Below are 15,466 nucleotides of genomic sequence, written 5' to 3'. Positions count from 1 at the left end.
GGCACATTTACTTGCAGAGAACAGTTTAACAGAACAATTACACTTCAGTCTAATTAACAAAATCTATTTTAACAGCAAATAAATTTTGTGTGATAGCCTCAGAAGGTACAAATTATCAGAACTAAGTTTGTTGTTGTTTTCCTTTTTAAATGCTTAATAATTTCAAATTGTTTCAGCTGCTAGTTGTATTTCACCTTGAATGAACATCTCATTTTAATTCACCCAAGAGGAAGTATCTCTCTGATCTTGTGTTTCTTCAGTCCAGCATTTCCTTCTTTCCTTGAGGTGAAAAATGAGCTGGGGATTCCTACACCATCTTCTGAGTGGAGTGAATAAATATTCAACGGGAATTGGAAGGATGTGGGTGGCAGTTGTGTTCATATTCTGCTTACTGGTTTACATTGCGGCTGCAGAAAACATCTGGAAATATGAACATGATGAATTTGAATGCAGTATCAAGCAGCCTGGTTGTGAAAATGTCTGCTTTGCCCATTTTTCCCCCATTTCCCACATCAGACTTAGGGCTTTGCCATTAATCATGGTCTCCACTCCTTCACTTTTGGTTGTTTTCCCTGTTGCTTACCAAGAAAACAGAGAGAAACGTCACAACCAGAAACTTTATAAAAGTTCAGGAGAGATAGATGGTGGATTGCTGTGCACTTACCTTATCAGCCTTAGTTTAAAAACAGGATTTGAAATAGTTTTTCTCGTTCTGTTTTATAAATTGTACAATGGATTCAAAGTACCAAGTCTTGTGAAATGTGACATAAGACCATGTCCCAATACCGTAGACTGCTATATTTCCAAACCCACAGAGAAAGATGATTTTCCTCTATTTTCTGGTGGTAACTTCATGCCTGTGCGTTGTATTAAATCTAAGAGAATTGAGTTATCTCATTTTCAAATACTCCATAAAATGTTATCTGCAGAGGTACATCAGGAAACATCAAGGCTCAGAGGGTGACTGCCACGAATCAGAAATAATTGGTCACAACAGACCAGCAGCTGCGGGACAGTTCCACAACAGCTCCCTGTCCTTGCCTCTGGAAGTACAAGACAAATGTGAAAAAAGTTCCCTGTTGACTTGAAAGAAGGCTAGAGACCACCTCCCTGTTACATAAGCTGCATTGACAAATTGCTTTTCTGATCAGTGCTTTACAGAACTGAAAGGATAGTCATGTAGGAAGTATTTTTTCTCTATTAATTCCCCTTACTTGAGAGGATAAATGAAGTCACACTATGTATGTCATATATAGAGTCATCTAGATCTTTTCACATTGAAACAAGAGGTCTAGAAGTCTGAATATTCCATGAATATTCATATAAACACAGATCCTTATGTTAAATCACGCTGAAACAATTGCTCAAACAGTTGTGTTTTAAGTATTATGCAGAATTGCTTTGGTACAAGCAAAAATAGGTTTTTTATATGCAGAGTTGTAGGAACCTAAGGATTAAGATGCTGAACAGTAAGGGGATATACAGCATTTGTCACGTGAGTTGATCTGATAACTGTTGAAATAGTGATTGGAAAGTGCTGGCACACAGCAGCTGCAGGTGTCTTCAAGTGAGCTGGATGGTCACAAGCCCATTCCACTGGACTACTGAAAAACATCTCAAAATAGGAACAAAATAAGAGGTAGACACATCTAGTTTAGCCCAGGTGATAAAGACAGACCTGGTTATTGAGCTATTTGTGGAGCACCTCCTTCTGGAGGTATTTGAGCCCTTTATAGTTCAGAATGCATCCTGTAGGAAAAGGTACTTGCTCAAAGGATCTGAGAAGTGTAGACTGCACAATACGGCAAAACAGTAGTCAGTAGTCTTAGTATTCAGCAGCCTGGAATCTGGTCCCTTTAGTAAAGGCTGAAAATACTGCTACCCCTTCAGTAGACTTCTCTGCTGTAGAACAGGTGAAATCTAAAAAACCTGAAAAGCCTCCACTAGAAATAAAGTAAAAAAGAATCACCTATTCCACCCCCCCACCCCCCCGATTTGAGAATATCTCTTAAACAACACATACCTCTTCTCTTTGTTATGTGTGTTGCTTGGGTTAACAGGAGAGGGACAGAAATTAGCTGTGTCTTCTGTCAAACCTAGACTTCTGATATGATAGAAATTAGTGCCTAAAAAGACTTATTTTGGGGTAGTGTTCTCTTTCCATTGCTGGGATGAAAGGCTTCTGGACATACATCACTAGTGAGCCTGATCAAAATACACCCTCTGGAGAAAAACACTGCCTGCAATAAGCGGAGCTGCCTGAATGTTGAACCAGTTTTATTGTTCATGGCAGGATAAAGAGGAAACAGTAGCAAAAGCATGTTAACTATTTCTTTTTTTTTCACTCCAAAACCCCCCAGGTTTGGTTACAAAGTGTTACTTTTATTAGTACTGGGGTAGTGGTGGTTACAGAATTAACTTTAAGAATTAATGAATAAACTATGTGCTTTTGACTAATTTTTAAGCTTTGTTGCTAAAATAAACCTGCTTTTATAAAAGGTGAAAATAAATTTACTGCTGCTGAACTGCAGCGACAGCAGTCCCTCAGATACCAGCTTGCGGCCAGTTTAACTTTTACATCTTGGGTGATGCTGAATCAGTGCATACATTGAGACAACGTGCTTTATACAAATCAGAACATCTACTGTTAAATCTCTACGTACACAAAAATGCAGTTAGAAACCCTTTTGCAGCTACTGGATGAAACCCACCAAGGAGTGAATGAAGCAAAACCATTGCCCATTAGTCCTGTGTAACTGTGACTGCCACAGTTTGAGTAACTGACAACAAAACCCAAAATTATCTTGGCCCTTTTGTACCCTAATGCATCATTTTTTAACACAAGGGCAACACTAGCAAAATATAAAAACTTTCCAAAATGACTGTTTTTTAATTATTGAGGACAGATTGTAAGACAGTACATTAATGAAAAAGGTGGGGTGGTTTTTTGTTTTTTTTTTTTTTTTTTTTTTTTTAAAGCAAGGTTTATTTGAGAGAAAACGAAGAGAAGCAAACAGTTTATCCAACACAGGTTTCTGATCAAATTTGTGCATTAGCTGCTCTCTAATAAAAAAGTATATGGGCTTGAAGGGTTTTAGAGCATCCCCTAAAGCTCTGTGGCTGGTCAGAGCTTCCCATTTAGACCAAAAATTTTCCTGTGAAACAAGAAATTTAATTCTTTGGAATGTATAGTTGAGGTTTTATTTCTATCTTCAACAGTCATGAAATGATAAATAAATTCCAAAATCAACAGGTTTCAAGTCTTGGAGGATACTTCAGTTTTGACAAAGCCAGTACATTACACGAGAAATACTCTGAAAGATTATTATGGACCAACTCTGTGTAACCCCCGACTCACTTGTAGCAAACCACCAAGTGGTTTTTACGTTATGTGCCGCAAAATTGTTTGACAGAGCCAGCCACTAATGAAAAGGAAATGAGCATCACACAAGGCAACTGTCAGATTTTACTTAACCTGAGAGAAGAGAAACTGTTCATCTACTTTCTGAACCCTTGCTCTTGGCTAGCTTGCTCTTGTCTTTTACTGGCTCCTTCCTTTCCACAACCATTTCTCTACCTTTATAGTCCCTTGTGCTCCAGTTTAATTTTCACTCATCCATCCATCTCTGAAGTAATTTGCTATTAATTTGGGTTCAAGTAAGTTTGTAGGTTTGGACCCTAAACTAAAGGTTTAATGGCTTTTTTGTGTATTCAACTTCCAAGTCACTCAGTCAAAATTTTTAAAATTTCAATTCAAGTGCTGTTTTTTTTCTTTTAAAGTGTAAATGTACGGTCTCCTCAAGCACTTAGCAATTCATAGGAAGCTGATCTGAGCCTACGCTGGAGTTGAGAAATAACATGATCACTCCATGCACATTCATACAAATAATATTTACCTCATTCATATTTCAAGACATCTCTGCAAACATTAAAAGCTCAAAGTCTTACACAGATCCTTATGTTCTTTAAAACCCAAGTAATGTCCTTGCTTTGTGACAGATGAGGTTTGAAAAAAGTCACAGAAAAAAGCAGGGCATGAGCAGGAGCTGCTGCCCCAACTCCTGCTTCAGCGAGCCACCTCTAGCCCTGGTGGCCTCAGGCTAGCATGCCTGTGCAGATGGCAGCCCCAACCATACTACTTCTTTGGCACAGAAACTAACTGCAAGAATACAGCCAACTACTTTTCCTTGCCTTAGCCAAGAACTGTTTTCAGTGTTAATTTTAAAAGCATCGCTCCCTCACTATCTAACACCTGTAGACAGGACATGGCAGAACACTCTAGGACCAACAGTCTCACCATCCTGCTGAGAACCACCACCCCAGAAACATGTGAGGACAAACCCATTGCTCTTATTTACACTGAATTAGGGCTCAGACAATGTAAGATTTCTTTATAGTTAACCACGAGAGGCTGACTGCCAGTTTAAAGAGATCTTTCAATCACAAAAGAGTCTGTACTCTCCACCCAGACCCCTTGATTTGGTTGCTTTCCCATCAGCAACATTCCTGATGGTGGTAAAGGGTCTAAAAGAAAGCATCTTTGCTCAAACGCACCACAGCTGGAAGACAGAGACACAGAGGAGGGAGAGGAAGGAAGGAGGTGGTGGGGCAGGGGCTGGCAGCACCCATGGGTATCAGGGCAACCCTCAGGCTGAGGCAGTGCTGGCAGAGCTGGGCTCGGCCACGCTGAAGCCCTATCCCACAATGGCAGCCCCAAGGGCAGAAGTATGGCTCCAGGAAATCTGTCAGTTCAGGCAAACTACTGCAACTATAGCAGGGCTTTATACATCACTCAAGGTAAAATAGCTAAATGCAAATACCAATTCTATTTCCTCAGGAACTTTTGTAGGGGGCTTTACCAAACCACAGTGCCCTCTGCAGTCCAAGACATCTTAAATCAGGCAGACCCTGCCTTCAGTCTCCCACTTTTAGTTTAAAATACTTTTGTTTTTTAAAAAAGGAAAAAAAACCCCATCCATACCAGCTTACCTCTTGGACAGGCTGCCAGTACCCCCCTAAAAGGGACTGTGCCATGACTATACTGGTACAGCACTCACTTTAACTGGATTAATTGGGTTAAGAATTAGACAATATTAAAAGTTTCAGAAATTATTTCCTGGATATTTGACATTAGATTTTTTTTTTCTCCTTTTTAAAAAATAACATTCGAGTATAGCACCGTGTAGCTAAATAGTTGTATGCCGCTCTGTCTAAAAACTGCATATGATAATCTATCATCAGGAAGGTCAGTTTGAAACTATTTAACATATACAACACAAAAGTCTTCTAAAAATCAACAGTTGTGAGGTCTGTTGACAGTGACTGCAGTGGCTAGGTACATCTGAAAACAAGATATTTCAGGCAAGCTTTGTGGATCCCCTGCAGAGGAGGTTCTCTGCCATCTTCTCCCCTACAGAAGATCCCTTCTACAATCACTGTGGCTGGCATCCAACAGCGACTCCATCCAGGGAGACTGTGTGGCCTCCGGTAGGTAGGACGTGGCATCATGTGCTTACAATCATTACAGGGATGTCTCCTAGAGTTAAAATGCAAGGATTTGTTTTGGTTTGATCATTCTCAGATGCACCTTTGAATTACTAACTTGTCAGAATTATGAGTTTAGTCACTTGGGAGGGATCAAAAGCAAGAGAAGGGAACAGGCTCCGTTCAAACGGAAGCATAGGCTTTCTGAGAAGGTCTGCAGTTTAGCACCAGATAGCAAACTGAGGGTTATGCCCAAGCTGAAATGCCGTTGTGTTTCTTCTTTTTCATACATAATCCTCACTCTCGCAACGAGTCAGTTCACTTGGTTGTAGGAATGTGCCCTCTGCATTGATATTCAAGTAAACTGTCAAAGATTCCAGGTGAATAGCTTAAGAGCAATCAAGTGTAGCATTTAATGCAAAGCTTTACATGGCAAGACAAGTTTATAGAAAAAAAAAAATCAAGCCAATCTCTCCTAAGATAAAGACTATTTTATATTACTGAAGGTAGGTCACATCCAGTAATGAGAATAATCCAAGCAAAATTTTTGGTACCACACAATCCAGCTGGCTTGTCCCATCTGAGTTAAGTGTAATCGTGGATGAAAACCAACACTGAAGATTCCTGGGTACTGACAGCTCCCACCAACGCATTCACGCTTTTGGTTACTTGACAAACTGGATACCTGTTGTTTCGCTTAGCAGCATACAGAGCAATTGCTCCCATCCTGGGCACTACAAGCAGCACCGCTTATGAGGCTCATTCCAGTGTGGAAAAGAGAGAGGTGGCCAGAGTGCTGCCAGGTACAGTCAGCAAGAGGCAGAAGAGCGCAGAGGGAGCCTATGCCATCAATAGAGCACAACCACCGAGTTTATCTGCAAGATCACAATCTCACTTCCCTTTCAGAAAGTGCCTTGTTTATTCAGTTTTTAATGGTATGGCATAAGGACTCATGTATTTTATAGATAGATACCAAATTGGTATTATCAAAATAAACCATCTGTTTTATAAACCCACTATTTACAAAAACGGTTTCTGAAGTTTTTTTGTTTTTTTTAACAAAAATTAAACTATACACCAATCTAAGTTACAGAAACAAAAATAACCTTTATAAGATCACATGTATAAAACAAGAAATGAAATGTGATTTTATTTAAGGCAATACTGGGCTACTTCACAAATCACCACCTCAAATATATACACTGCTCCACACTACTAATTTTCTATCACATTCACAACGGATTCTTTAATACCAAATATTGTTTTAAATCTCCAATGTAGCAAACTATTTTTATTCACATTTCCATTTTTATTATGGAATCATAAATGCTTTGTATCCAATTAAAAGCAATGAAAAATGTAGCTATAAGAAAACTATTATATTTATGAGTTAACTACATATGAATATCATCCATAGATATTGGATGTTAAAATTTACAAAAATGAGAGTGTGTCAGTACGTTTAACCTATGAAATGTGATCTTATCCAGCTCCTCTCCTGTAAATAAATTTATGCAAAATAAACTGGATATGGCAGACTTAGCTAGTTTTAGTTCAAAAGTTCTTAATTTAAAATGACTAAAGGACAGTTTTAAAAACTTGCTCACTTAGTTACAAATTAAAATTCCGAATATAAATGTGTCATTTAATAGTTTAGACTTACAGACTGCTGGTGGCAGCAAATGATTTACAATAATAAATATATACAAAAAAAATGTATCTACAAATAAAGAGTGCTGTTATACATGAGCAGTGACCTGGTGAAAGATACCCATCACAGACAACTCACAAAGATTTAGTTCATGGAAAGGACAATCTGATAGAAAGTTGAGGTTTTGATCGAGTATTTACAAAACTGAAGCAATTACTCTGTTCTTCAAGTCCCATAGGGATAAACGCAAATAAGACATTTACATGACTCATGTCATGTTTTTTGCTAGATTAAATCACTTCGAAATAAAAGAGCTCCACAGTTACTAGCATGCTTGATGGCTTCCAATTCAAAATAAATTTTATTAAAGGTCACGGTTAAACACAACAGGTTTTCAGTATTTTCACTCCCCTTACTCGGTATTCATAACAATTACTTTTGCAGCTGTAACCTCTGGATTATCCTCCCAACGTCCTTCGAGTTTTCTCAAACTGACAGTAGGTTTCATTTCCTGAAGTTGCTTCAACACACACTCAGTGCAGTCTTTAAATGTCTTGTCTAAAACTATCTTCATGTTATCACCACATGGAAGCTGTGATGGGTTGGCAAACGGTACAAGGGTTTCAGTTTCAGAACATGACCAAGTGACATTATTACTTGCTATGGAGGTCTTCTCGGTGGATTTTCGCGAGTTTGAATGGGATCCTTTTTTGGTTCCACCACTATGGTAGTCTCTTTCGGTGTTCTTTTGTTTCACAGCAGACTCTTCAAGGAACTTGAGGAATGACACTTCAAAACCCATCGGCTTAAAAGAGCTCCAGTCGAAAGCTGCAGGTTGCTCTTCAGCCGTTTGAATGGCGACAGCAGTCTCTTCCTCCCTATGCATGCTATGCACGTCAACAGGCAGTACTTCCTCGGTTTTTTCAGTTCTCCTCCTCTTATTCTGAGATACGTTTTTTTCTTTGTTTGCTCTTTTTAAGTTGTTTGATTTTTGCTTCTCTGAGGGGCAGGAGCTGGTTTCCTGCAAGTCACTATTTACACTGGAAGAGATTTTTGCTTGATTTTCAGCACTTGAGCAATCTTCGTTAATCAGTTTAGTAATGAATAGTTCTGTTAGCTCATCCACCTCATCCTTCTCACCTTTTTCAGTTTCCTTTTGTGGTAACGTAGATGTGCTTGAATCATTATTGCTTGCTATCAAACTTGGTTCAGGCTCTTTCACATCACTCTTTTTATCAGTCTCCTCTTGCTCACAAGAAGATTCCTTTACTTGTGAGACAGAGAGCTTTTTAGACACAATAAGAAGATTTCGGTGTTGGGAAGTAAATGCTTTGGACAGCTTATGACATTTATAATGCCTTATGATGTTACTTTCACTTGTAACTACGGATGAACATCCCTTTATCATACACGGATACTGAGTTATGAACCTGCTCGTACATTCTGATAAGGCATCGTTTCTAGCCTTTATTGAATACACATGCTTGCCACGTTTCAGTGAATAAGCCTTATTTTCTTGAACTTGCATTGCTTTTGAGTTTTTGTTTTCCAAGTTCACACTCTTCTTTCGTTTTGTTTTCACTGACAGCCTGTTACCTTCTTTTCCCGATCTGTTTTTTAGTCCTCTCTGTTTGGACTTCAGTGGTTTCTCCTGATTTGCTTTGCTTGAAATGTTTTCCTGACCTGGGGTCAGTCTCCTGGGTCTTATTAGATGATCTTTATGCTTGTCATTATGTTTGTTAAAAATATGCCTCAAGAGGTTAGACCTAGTAGCATAAATACGGTCACAGCCTTCACAGTCACACTTGAATACACCGTCATCTTCTACTTTGTTTGGCCTTATCTTAATACCGTGATCTGCCTCAAGATGTACAATGTAGTTAAGATATGCTGTAAATGAAGACTTACATTGAGACTGATCACAAGAAAACCTTCCGGTTTCTGGAGCCAATTTCATGTTTCCAATTTGCTCTGGGGTCATGTCATGAAGCTTCATATAATGCTGTATCAAGCTGGTAACTTCCTGGAAGATGCGCGAGCAGTCATTCACCTCACACCTGAACTCTCTAATGACAGGTTTGGTTTCCACCTCATCGCGTTCCTCTTTGACTAGCTCATTCTCCTCTTCCACTTCGGCAGAGAAGGCAGGGAGGTCCGATTTGTGCACAGCTTGGTAGTGAAGGATTAGGTTTTGCTGTATCGTAAAAGCTGCGAAGCAGCCCTGATGGACGCACCGGTATGGTCTATAAGGGCTGTATCTAGTGGGAAATTCCAGAGATTTTGTTACAGGCTTCCTACGTTTTTTCTCCTCTTTTTCCTTTCTGTACCGCCTAGCCTTGCATACTTTGGGTTGTGCCTGTGTACTACCAAAAGAGGCTGCATTATGCTGCTCTGGTGGAATAGAAACCGCCTGGGGAGGTTTTTCCAGTTTTTCAGGAACATTACTTTCTGGTAGTTTTTCCAATACTTTTACAGGCTCTACAACTTCCTTTACTTGAGCTTCTTTGACCAAGGGAGCTGGAGTTTTGTTTTCTATTATTAGTGTTGGTAAAGTTTTTATTTCAACAGGTCGTGGGGCTGTGTTTACAGTTTCATTTTGAGACCTTCTGCCATAAGGCCTTTTAATTTTTAATTTTACCATCTCCTCTGTCGTAAAATGATGTACAAGCTGGCAGTGTGCTCGGAGATTAGAGTTTCTTGTGAATGTTTTTGGACAGGTAGCTACAACACATTTGAACGGGGCATACTTCAGTTGATGTTTCTTAATTTCTAGTATCATTTCTGCAGTGTACTGATGAACCTTGCCATAGTGTTTAAATAATGCATCTTTTGTCATAGCACTATAATTGCAGCCTGGATCCTGACATACAAAAGGCTTATTGACTTTATCACTAAACTGAATGTTACTCGCCTCTGAAGATATCTGGATGAGGGGTTTATTTTCCGTGGACACAACAGGAACTGCTGGTGCTAGTGTATCTGCTGGAGGACACTGGGAAACAGTCTCAGAGACCTGAATGGGTGGATCATTTTCTAGTTTCAGTTTTTGCAAGCCCTCCAAAATTTCCAGTATTTGAATATCATCCTTTTGAGTTGTCTCAGACTGAGTAGAGCTACTCTTTGCAGCGGTGACGTTCCCCGCATGCACGACAAACTGTGCAGGAGTGGGTAGCTTTATACTATGTGTAGAATTTCCCAAAGAAGTCTGTGCATTATTTACTTGTGAGGTCTGTTCTGAAGCAGCAACAGGATCCTGAATTTCAGTTTTCACCTCAAGTATCTGTGAATTCATAGCAGTTTTAATTATTTCCAGGGTTTTCTCAAAGTTCTGCATAACATTGTCTTCTGAAATCTGTTCCTCCGAATTTCCTTGCACACAAGAATTCACTGCCATCATTTGGGAATCCCCATTTTCAGTTTTTACTGTTAAAGGGGGTAGTGTTGTATGAGCCTCGAGATTTGTTTTGAAGTTCTCTTTGATACTGGCCATGAATAACTGATTGTCAACATTACTGAGCTTCTGTGTGAGATTTTCCACCACTGCTTGAGAGCCACAATTTGCCACCAAGTTGGACTGAAAACTTTCTCCCTGTATTTGCACTTTTCCTTCAGTGCTTTTCACCAGAAGTGCCACTGTTGTATTATCTACTACTACTTTCTGAGACATATTGGGTGCAAGCAAGGGCGCAGTTGATTTTCTCTTCCTCTTTGAAGCACTGGTTCCCTTCTTATTCAAGTTGCTTGATCCTGAATTCTTGGGACTACTTATAACTGAAACTCGTGAACTGTTCCCTGTGAAGTTTTGTGCTGCTGCAACAGTATTAGAAAATGAGCTAGGACCTAAGCCATTTTCAACAGTCTTTAACATTAAGCCTTCTGTTGCGAAGCCAGGCAAACTCTTGCATTCGTTTACTGGAGGAATTTTGGCATTGAGGGTCCTGTTTTGGTCTGTTAGCAGGGTACTGGGGTTACAGACTGTTTGCAGCAGAGGGGACGCAGTTGAGTTAGGGAGAACAGCTGCATTTATCTGAGTTGTACCAGTGACACAACTTGTTGTAACTACATGTGGAAGTACTTCTGTGTTATCAAAGGTACTTGGGATGCCTGCAGTCTCCAAGGTTTGTTTTATAATTTGATTTCCTTCCTCATTCCCACTGTTATTAAAGTTAGTCACACTGGCCCGTGGAAACATAGTCTGCAGTAAGGCTGTGGAACGATTTTCAGCTGCAAGTAACTGGAGGAATGATGGATCTTTAAAACAGGTCTCTGGATTGAAGGCAGACTCCTGGGGTTGCTGCAAGTTTAATGAATTTGAGGAAAGAATCATACTGGCAAGCAAAGACTGTCCATTAGCCTGCAGAGCTTCTTGAGAAATTTCTGATCCTTCAAGGGGCTTACAGTAAGACCTCTTAGATAAGTGACCACCAAGTGATCTAGGATTAGTGAAAACTCTGAAACACCTGCTACAGATAAATTTGCCATCCCTAATTATTGCTGGCCACTTTGCCCGCTTGTTATGTTTTGGCTTCCTTTCTTTCCCATTTGGGCCCCGGCCACGATCTTTTTTCACCTTCTCTGAAGCTGGATGTTGAATACTAGTTTCACTGAAGTTGTTTTCATTACTCAATCGTGAGGGAAATATTTGATCAACAGTTTCCTCCTTTGGGAAAGCAGAAGTAGCATTTCCTTCTAGTTGTGATGAAAAGTTATTTGTGTTATTTTCCAGTTGTGAGAAGACTGAATTCGGAGGATTCTCTGCTGATGAAGGAAAGAGAGACATTGGACCGTTTTCTGCAGGCAAAGGAAGAAAAGGATCTGAACTGCCATCAATATTCAGAGGCATAACTGTTTTTGCCAGATCATCCAACTGGGAAGGCAAATTTGCACCAGACAGATTTTCCATTTGTGAACATAAAACACTCTCAGGCTCACTTTTAATACGAGTAGACAAGCTTGGATTTATGACACTTTCCATTACAGGCAACATTGGACTGGCCAAATTTTCTAGGTGGGTTGGGAAAAGTGTACTTGAGACTTGTTGCACTTGACTGGAACAGGTGGGATTCAAATCAGATTTGTTCTGTGTAGTAAAAGAAGCACCACTGGGATTACCCACTTGCGATGGCATAAGATATACAATCTTTCCATCGTTCGGCACGTTTTGCAGATTGCTGGATTTTCGTGGTTTCTTATTTTTACGCTGCATTTTAAAAGCAGCATATTGGTCAGGGTGTGCTGCCTTCATATGTTTGCCAATGCTCTGTGATGAGTTGTACGTTCGAGTGCACCCCTCAACCTGACAATTAAATTTCTGAACTGGGGCTGCTGGTGACACAGTTTGAACTAAAGAGCTATTTATATTAGGCTGTGAAGGAATAAATGTAATACTTTCTAAAGTTTTTAAAGGCAGGTTATATAGATTAGCTGCAGCCTTAATACTGTCTTCAATTTCAAGTTTGGAAATGGGTACATTGTTTCGATATCCTGCCTGATTCTGCACACTGAATGGATTTACAATGCTCACTTGTCTTTCTAAGCTTTTCGACTCAAGGGCTTCTGCTTTTAATGTGTCTGAGGTCACAGAAACAGTTTGAATATTCTGAGTCTGACCGAGGCAGTCTTCTTCCTTTCTCTCTTGGGAAACTGGAAGACAAGAGTCAACTGATGAGCACAACTGCTGGGATCCAGGTTTAGTGGTATCTACTTTGCTAGCAGCAGCAGGCAATTTACCTCTTTTTACAAAGTTATCTCGGATCTTCTGGTTAACAGCTGGCACCTTAATGCTGCTTGCTGGAATTACCACTTCTGTCTTCACTGAACCCGTAGGAGAACCAGCATTAGGCAAGGAATCGCTTTGCTCTGATATACTCATTGATGCATTTACACTTTCATTCCCTGCTGGTTCTGGTTTGATTTGATTCCAGACAACGTTTTCTCCTTCGGTAAAACTAGTTTGGTTGTCAGCCAGAGGAGATGACAGTTCCTCTTTAACAGCAACTCCATCGGTATTTTCATTAGCTTTAGAAGGTTGACTTAAATCAGGCTGATTAGTCTGGCTCTCAGGCTGTTGCACTTTTTCAGGCTGCTTGTTGTGATCGTCAACGTGCTTTTCCAGTTCATTCTGAGAACGGTATACTTTTCCGCAGCCTGTGAATTTGCAGGTATAGGTATTATAGTGTTGTGCTTCGTGATCGTAGAGTAAATAGGCTTCAGAAAACACTCTGCCACATTTAGGAAACATACACTTTGCTCTGAAGACTTGATGCTCTTTCCTGTGTGTCAGCAGTTCAGCATAACTGTTAAAACCAGCCTTACATTTCATCTGTATGCAGATATAAGGCTTGCTGCCACAGTGCATTTGCAAATGATCATTCAGGTGAGTAACGCTTACAAAATGTCGTCTACAGTACTGGCAAATCACTTTTTTGCTTTGCATTTCAAGAAAACGTTTAGCTTCTTCATTATCTTTATGCCCCTTTGCATGTGCTATTAGATTTTTAAAATATTTAAAGCCCTTTTTACAAAATGTTACAGGGCAGGTAAATTCATTAACAGGTAGTGGCTTTTGAACTGGCACTATCTCTGGTACGTAAGGTTTATCTTTGTCATCATTCTCATCATCTGAGCCATCGTTATCATTAAACACAATGAAGTCTGTTGAGTAGAGACTGTTCTTCTTAATGGGTCGCTGCTCCTGTTTGGATACAGAATGAGTTTTCTGATTCTCGTTGGCAGTTGCTATTTTAGGAGGTCTTCCCAGTCTTCTCAGTGGTTTCATAGCAGCCAACCTCTCTTTGCTGGATTTTTTAACATGAAAAGTTACATGGGGAACAAAGTTTTCTTTAGAATTAAAATTTTGGGCACAAATAGGGCAACTGTAAATTCCATCTTTATAATGTTTCTGTGCATGCCTAACTATTCTATGACCTAGGAATTCTTTGTCGCATAACACACAATACTGCATATAAGCTTGCCAGTTCCTAAATCTAGCTGATATGAACCCCCTCTCTCTCAGTTTTTTAATTTCTCTCTTTTTCTGCTTTTCATCTCCAATACCCTTAAGAAGGCTAGTAGCTTCATCAAAAGTGCCAGCAAGCCCATTCACAGAAGTTTCTTTAGTCTCGTCTTGGCAATCCTCAACCTTCTCATAAACTTCACTATCGTTTAGTTCATCTATTGATGACACGATGGATGCCTCCTCTCCCATCAGTGCCAGACACTGACGCTTGAGAGTTTTCCAGTCCCAGAATTCTGGATCAAAAGGCCACTGAGTTTTCAGTACAAGTAAGAGCTCACAGCGCAAAGAATTTGGTATCGGAAGATTCTCTTCATCATACTTCTGGTCAGGCTGATTATATAGCATTTCAACAGCATAATATGCATCCACAGTGGGTTCGAGAAGAAATTCACTCAGCTGACAAGCACGTTTAACCTCCAAATCATCTGGTAGCAAGCAGGAGATAGTCTTGCAAATAGATATCTTGACATCTGTATTTTCACTAGACTCCAAGCGCAACGCTTTCACGCACAGTTCAATGCAGGTTGCAAGTCCAGCACCGTCAATCTGTAAAGCAAGACTGATTTTAGTAAGGCAGCTTATCATAACCCTTGCTATATTTGTAAATAAAGGATATCATTATGCAACCCCAAGTGTCAGAAAAATGCACCTGCAGTTTATAATAATACTTTCCACTTTAAGAAACATTCATCTTTAGATGCTATACCTTTAGTTGCATAATTTGCCTTCATGCTACTAAAAAGATATGTTTACATACAACTAAACCACAAATTAATAGTGTGTTCTGTCTAGTTTGAGGACGTTAGGACCATATGTTAGAGGTGTTCAGTTTACATTAGAGTAATATTGAGCCTTTCCCATGAAATAAAGCCTGCCAGTTGTGTCACAGTTATTTGATACGAGCTTCTATGGAGCATTAAGTTAACACTAGGTAGAATTCGACTGGCAAAAAGCGGTACAGGTAAAGTAAGAGAAGCACATGATTGTCAAAAAGATCTATAATTTGGAAATCACTTAAGGTATAAAGGTTCATTTTTATTTTTTAAATTATGCCACTTCAAAATCAACTGATCTCAGCTGAACACATGGCTTCATTCCAACTGAAAGTAACAAGTTAAGTTAGATGTTCCACTGGTCATGTGGTCTCTCCTCATTTATATACTCAGTCAATGTAAATTATGTTTATGTCCACTTCACAGTCCCTTTATGCTGCCAAGGATGCACAGAAAGGCTGCGGCATACTGGAGAATAAAGTCCAGTGAATTTATGAATGCACAATCTACTACCCACATGGTCTCAAATTTCTGCCATCA

The 15,466-nt window shown here is 39.6% G+C and overlaps 2 protein-coding genes across 2 annotated transcripts in view; one reads left to right on the top strand and one right to left on the bottom strand.

Moving 5' to 3' along the window:
* Window positions 1-292: 292 nt before the first annotated feature.
* GJB7 (gap junction protein beta 7) lies at window positions 293-6,434 on the top strand. The gene is given in 3 exon segments (XM_074895992.1): window positions 293-817; window positions 819-987; window positions 6,294-6,434. Coding segments are annotated over 3 exon segments (831 nt in total). The 3' UTR covers window positions 6,431-6,434.
* Window positions 6,435-6,437: 3 nt separating this feature from the next.
* ZNF292 (zinc finger protein 292) overlaps window positions 6,438-15,466 on the bottom strand; it is a 53,061-nt gene continuing 44,032 nt past the window's right edge. The window contains exon 8 of the mRNA XM_074895991.1: window positions 6,438-14,699. Coding sequence (XP_074752092.1) covers window positions 7,548-14,699 — 7,152 coding nt within the window. The 3' untranslated portion in view covers window positions 6,438-7,547. The remainder of the gene's footprint in view (window positions 14,700-15,466) is intronic.

Source organism: Athene noctua, chromosome 1 (assembly GCF_965140245.1).
Source record: "Athene noctua chromosome 1, bAthNoc1.hap1.1, whole genome shotgun sequence".
Lineage (NCBI taxonomy): Eukaryota > Metazoa > Chordata > Aves > Strigiformes > Strigidae > Athene > Athene noctua.
The sequence above is the reverse complement of the archived record's forward strand: the minus strand, read 5'-3'. Positions and strand labels throughout refer to the sequence as shown.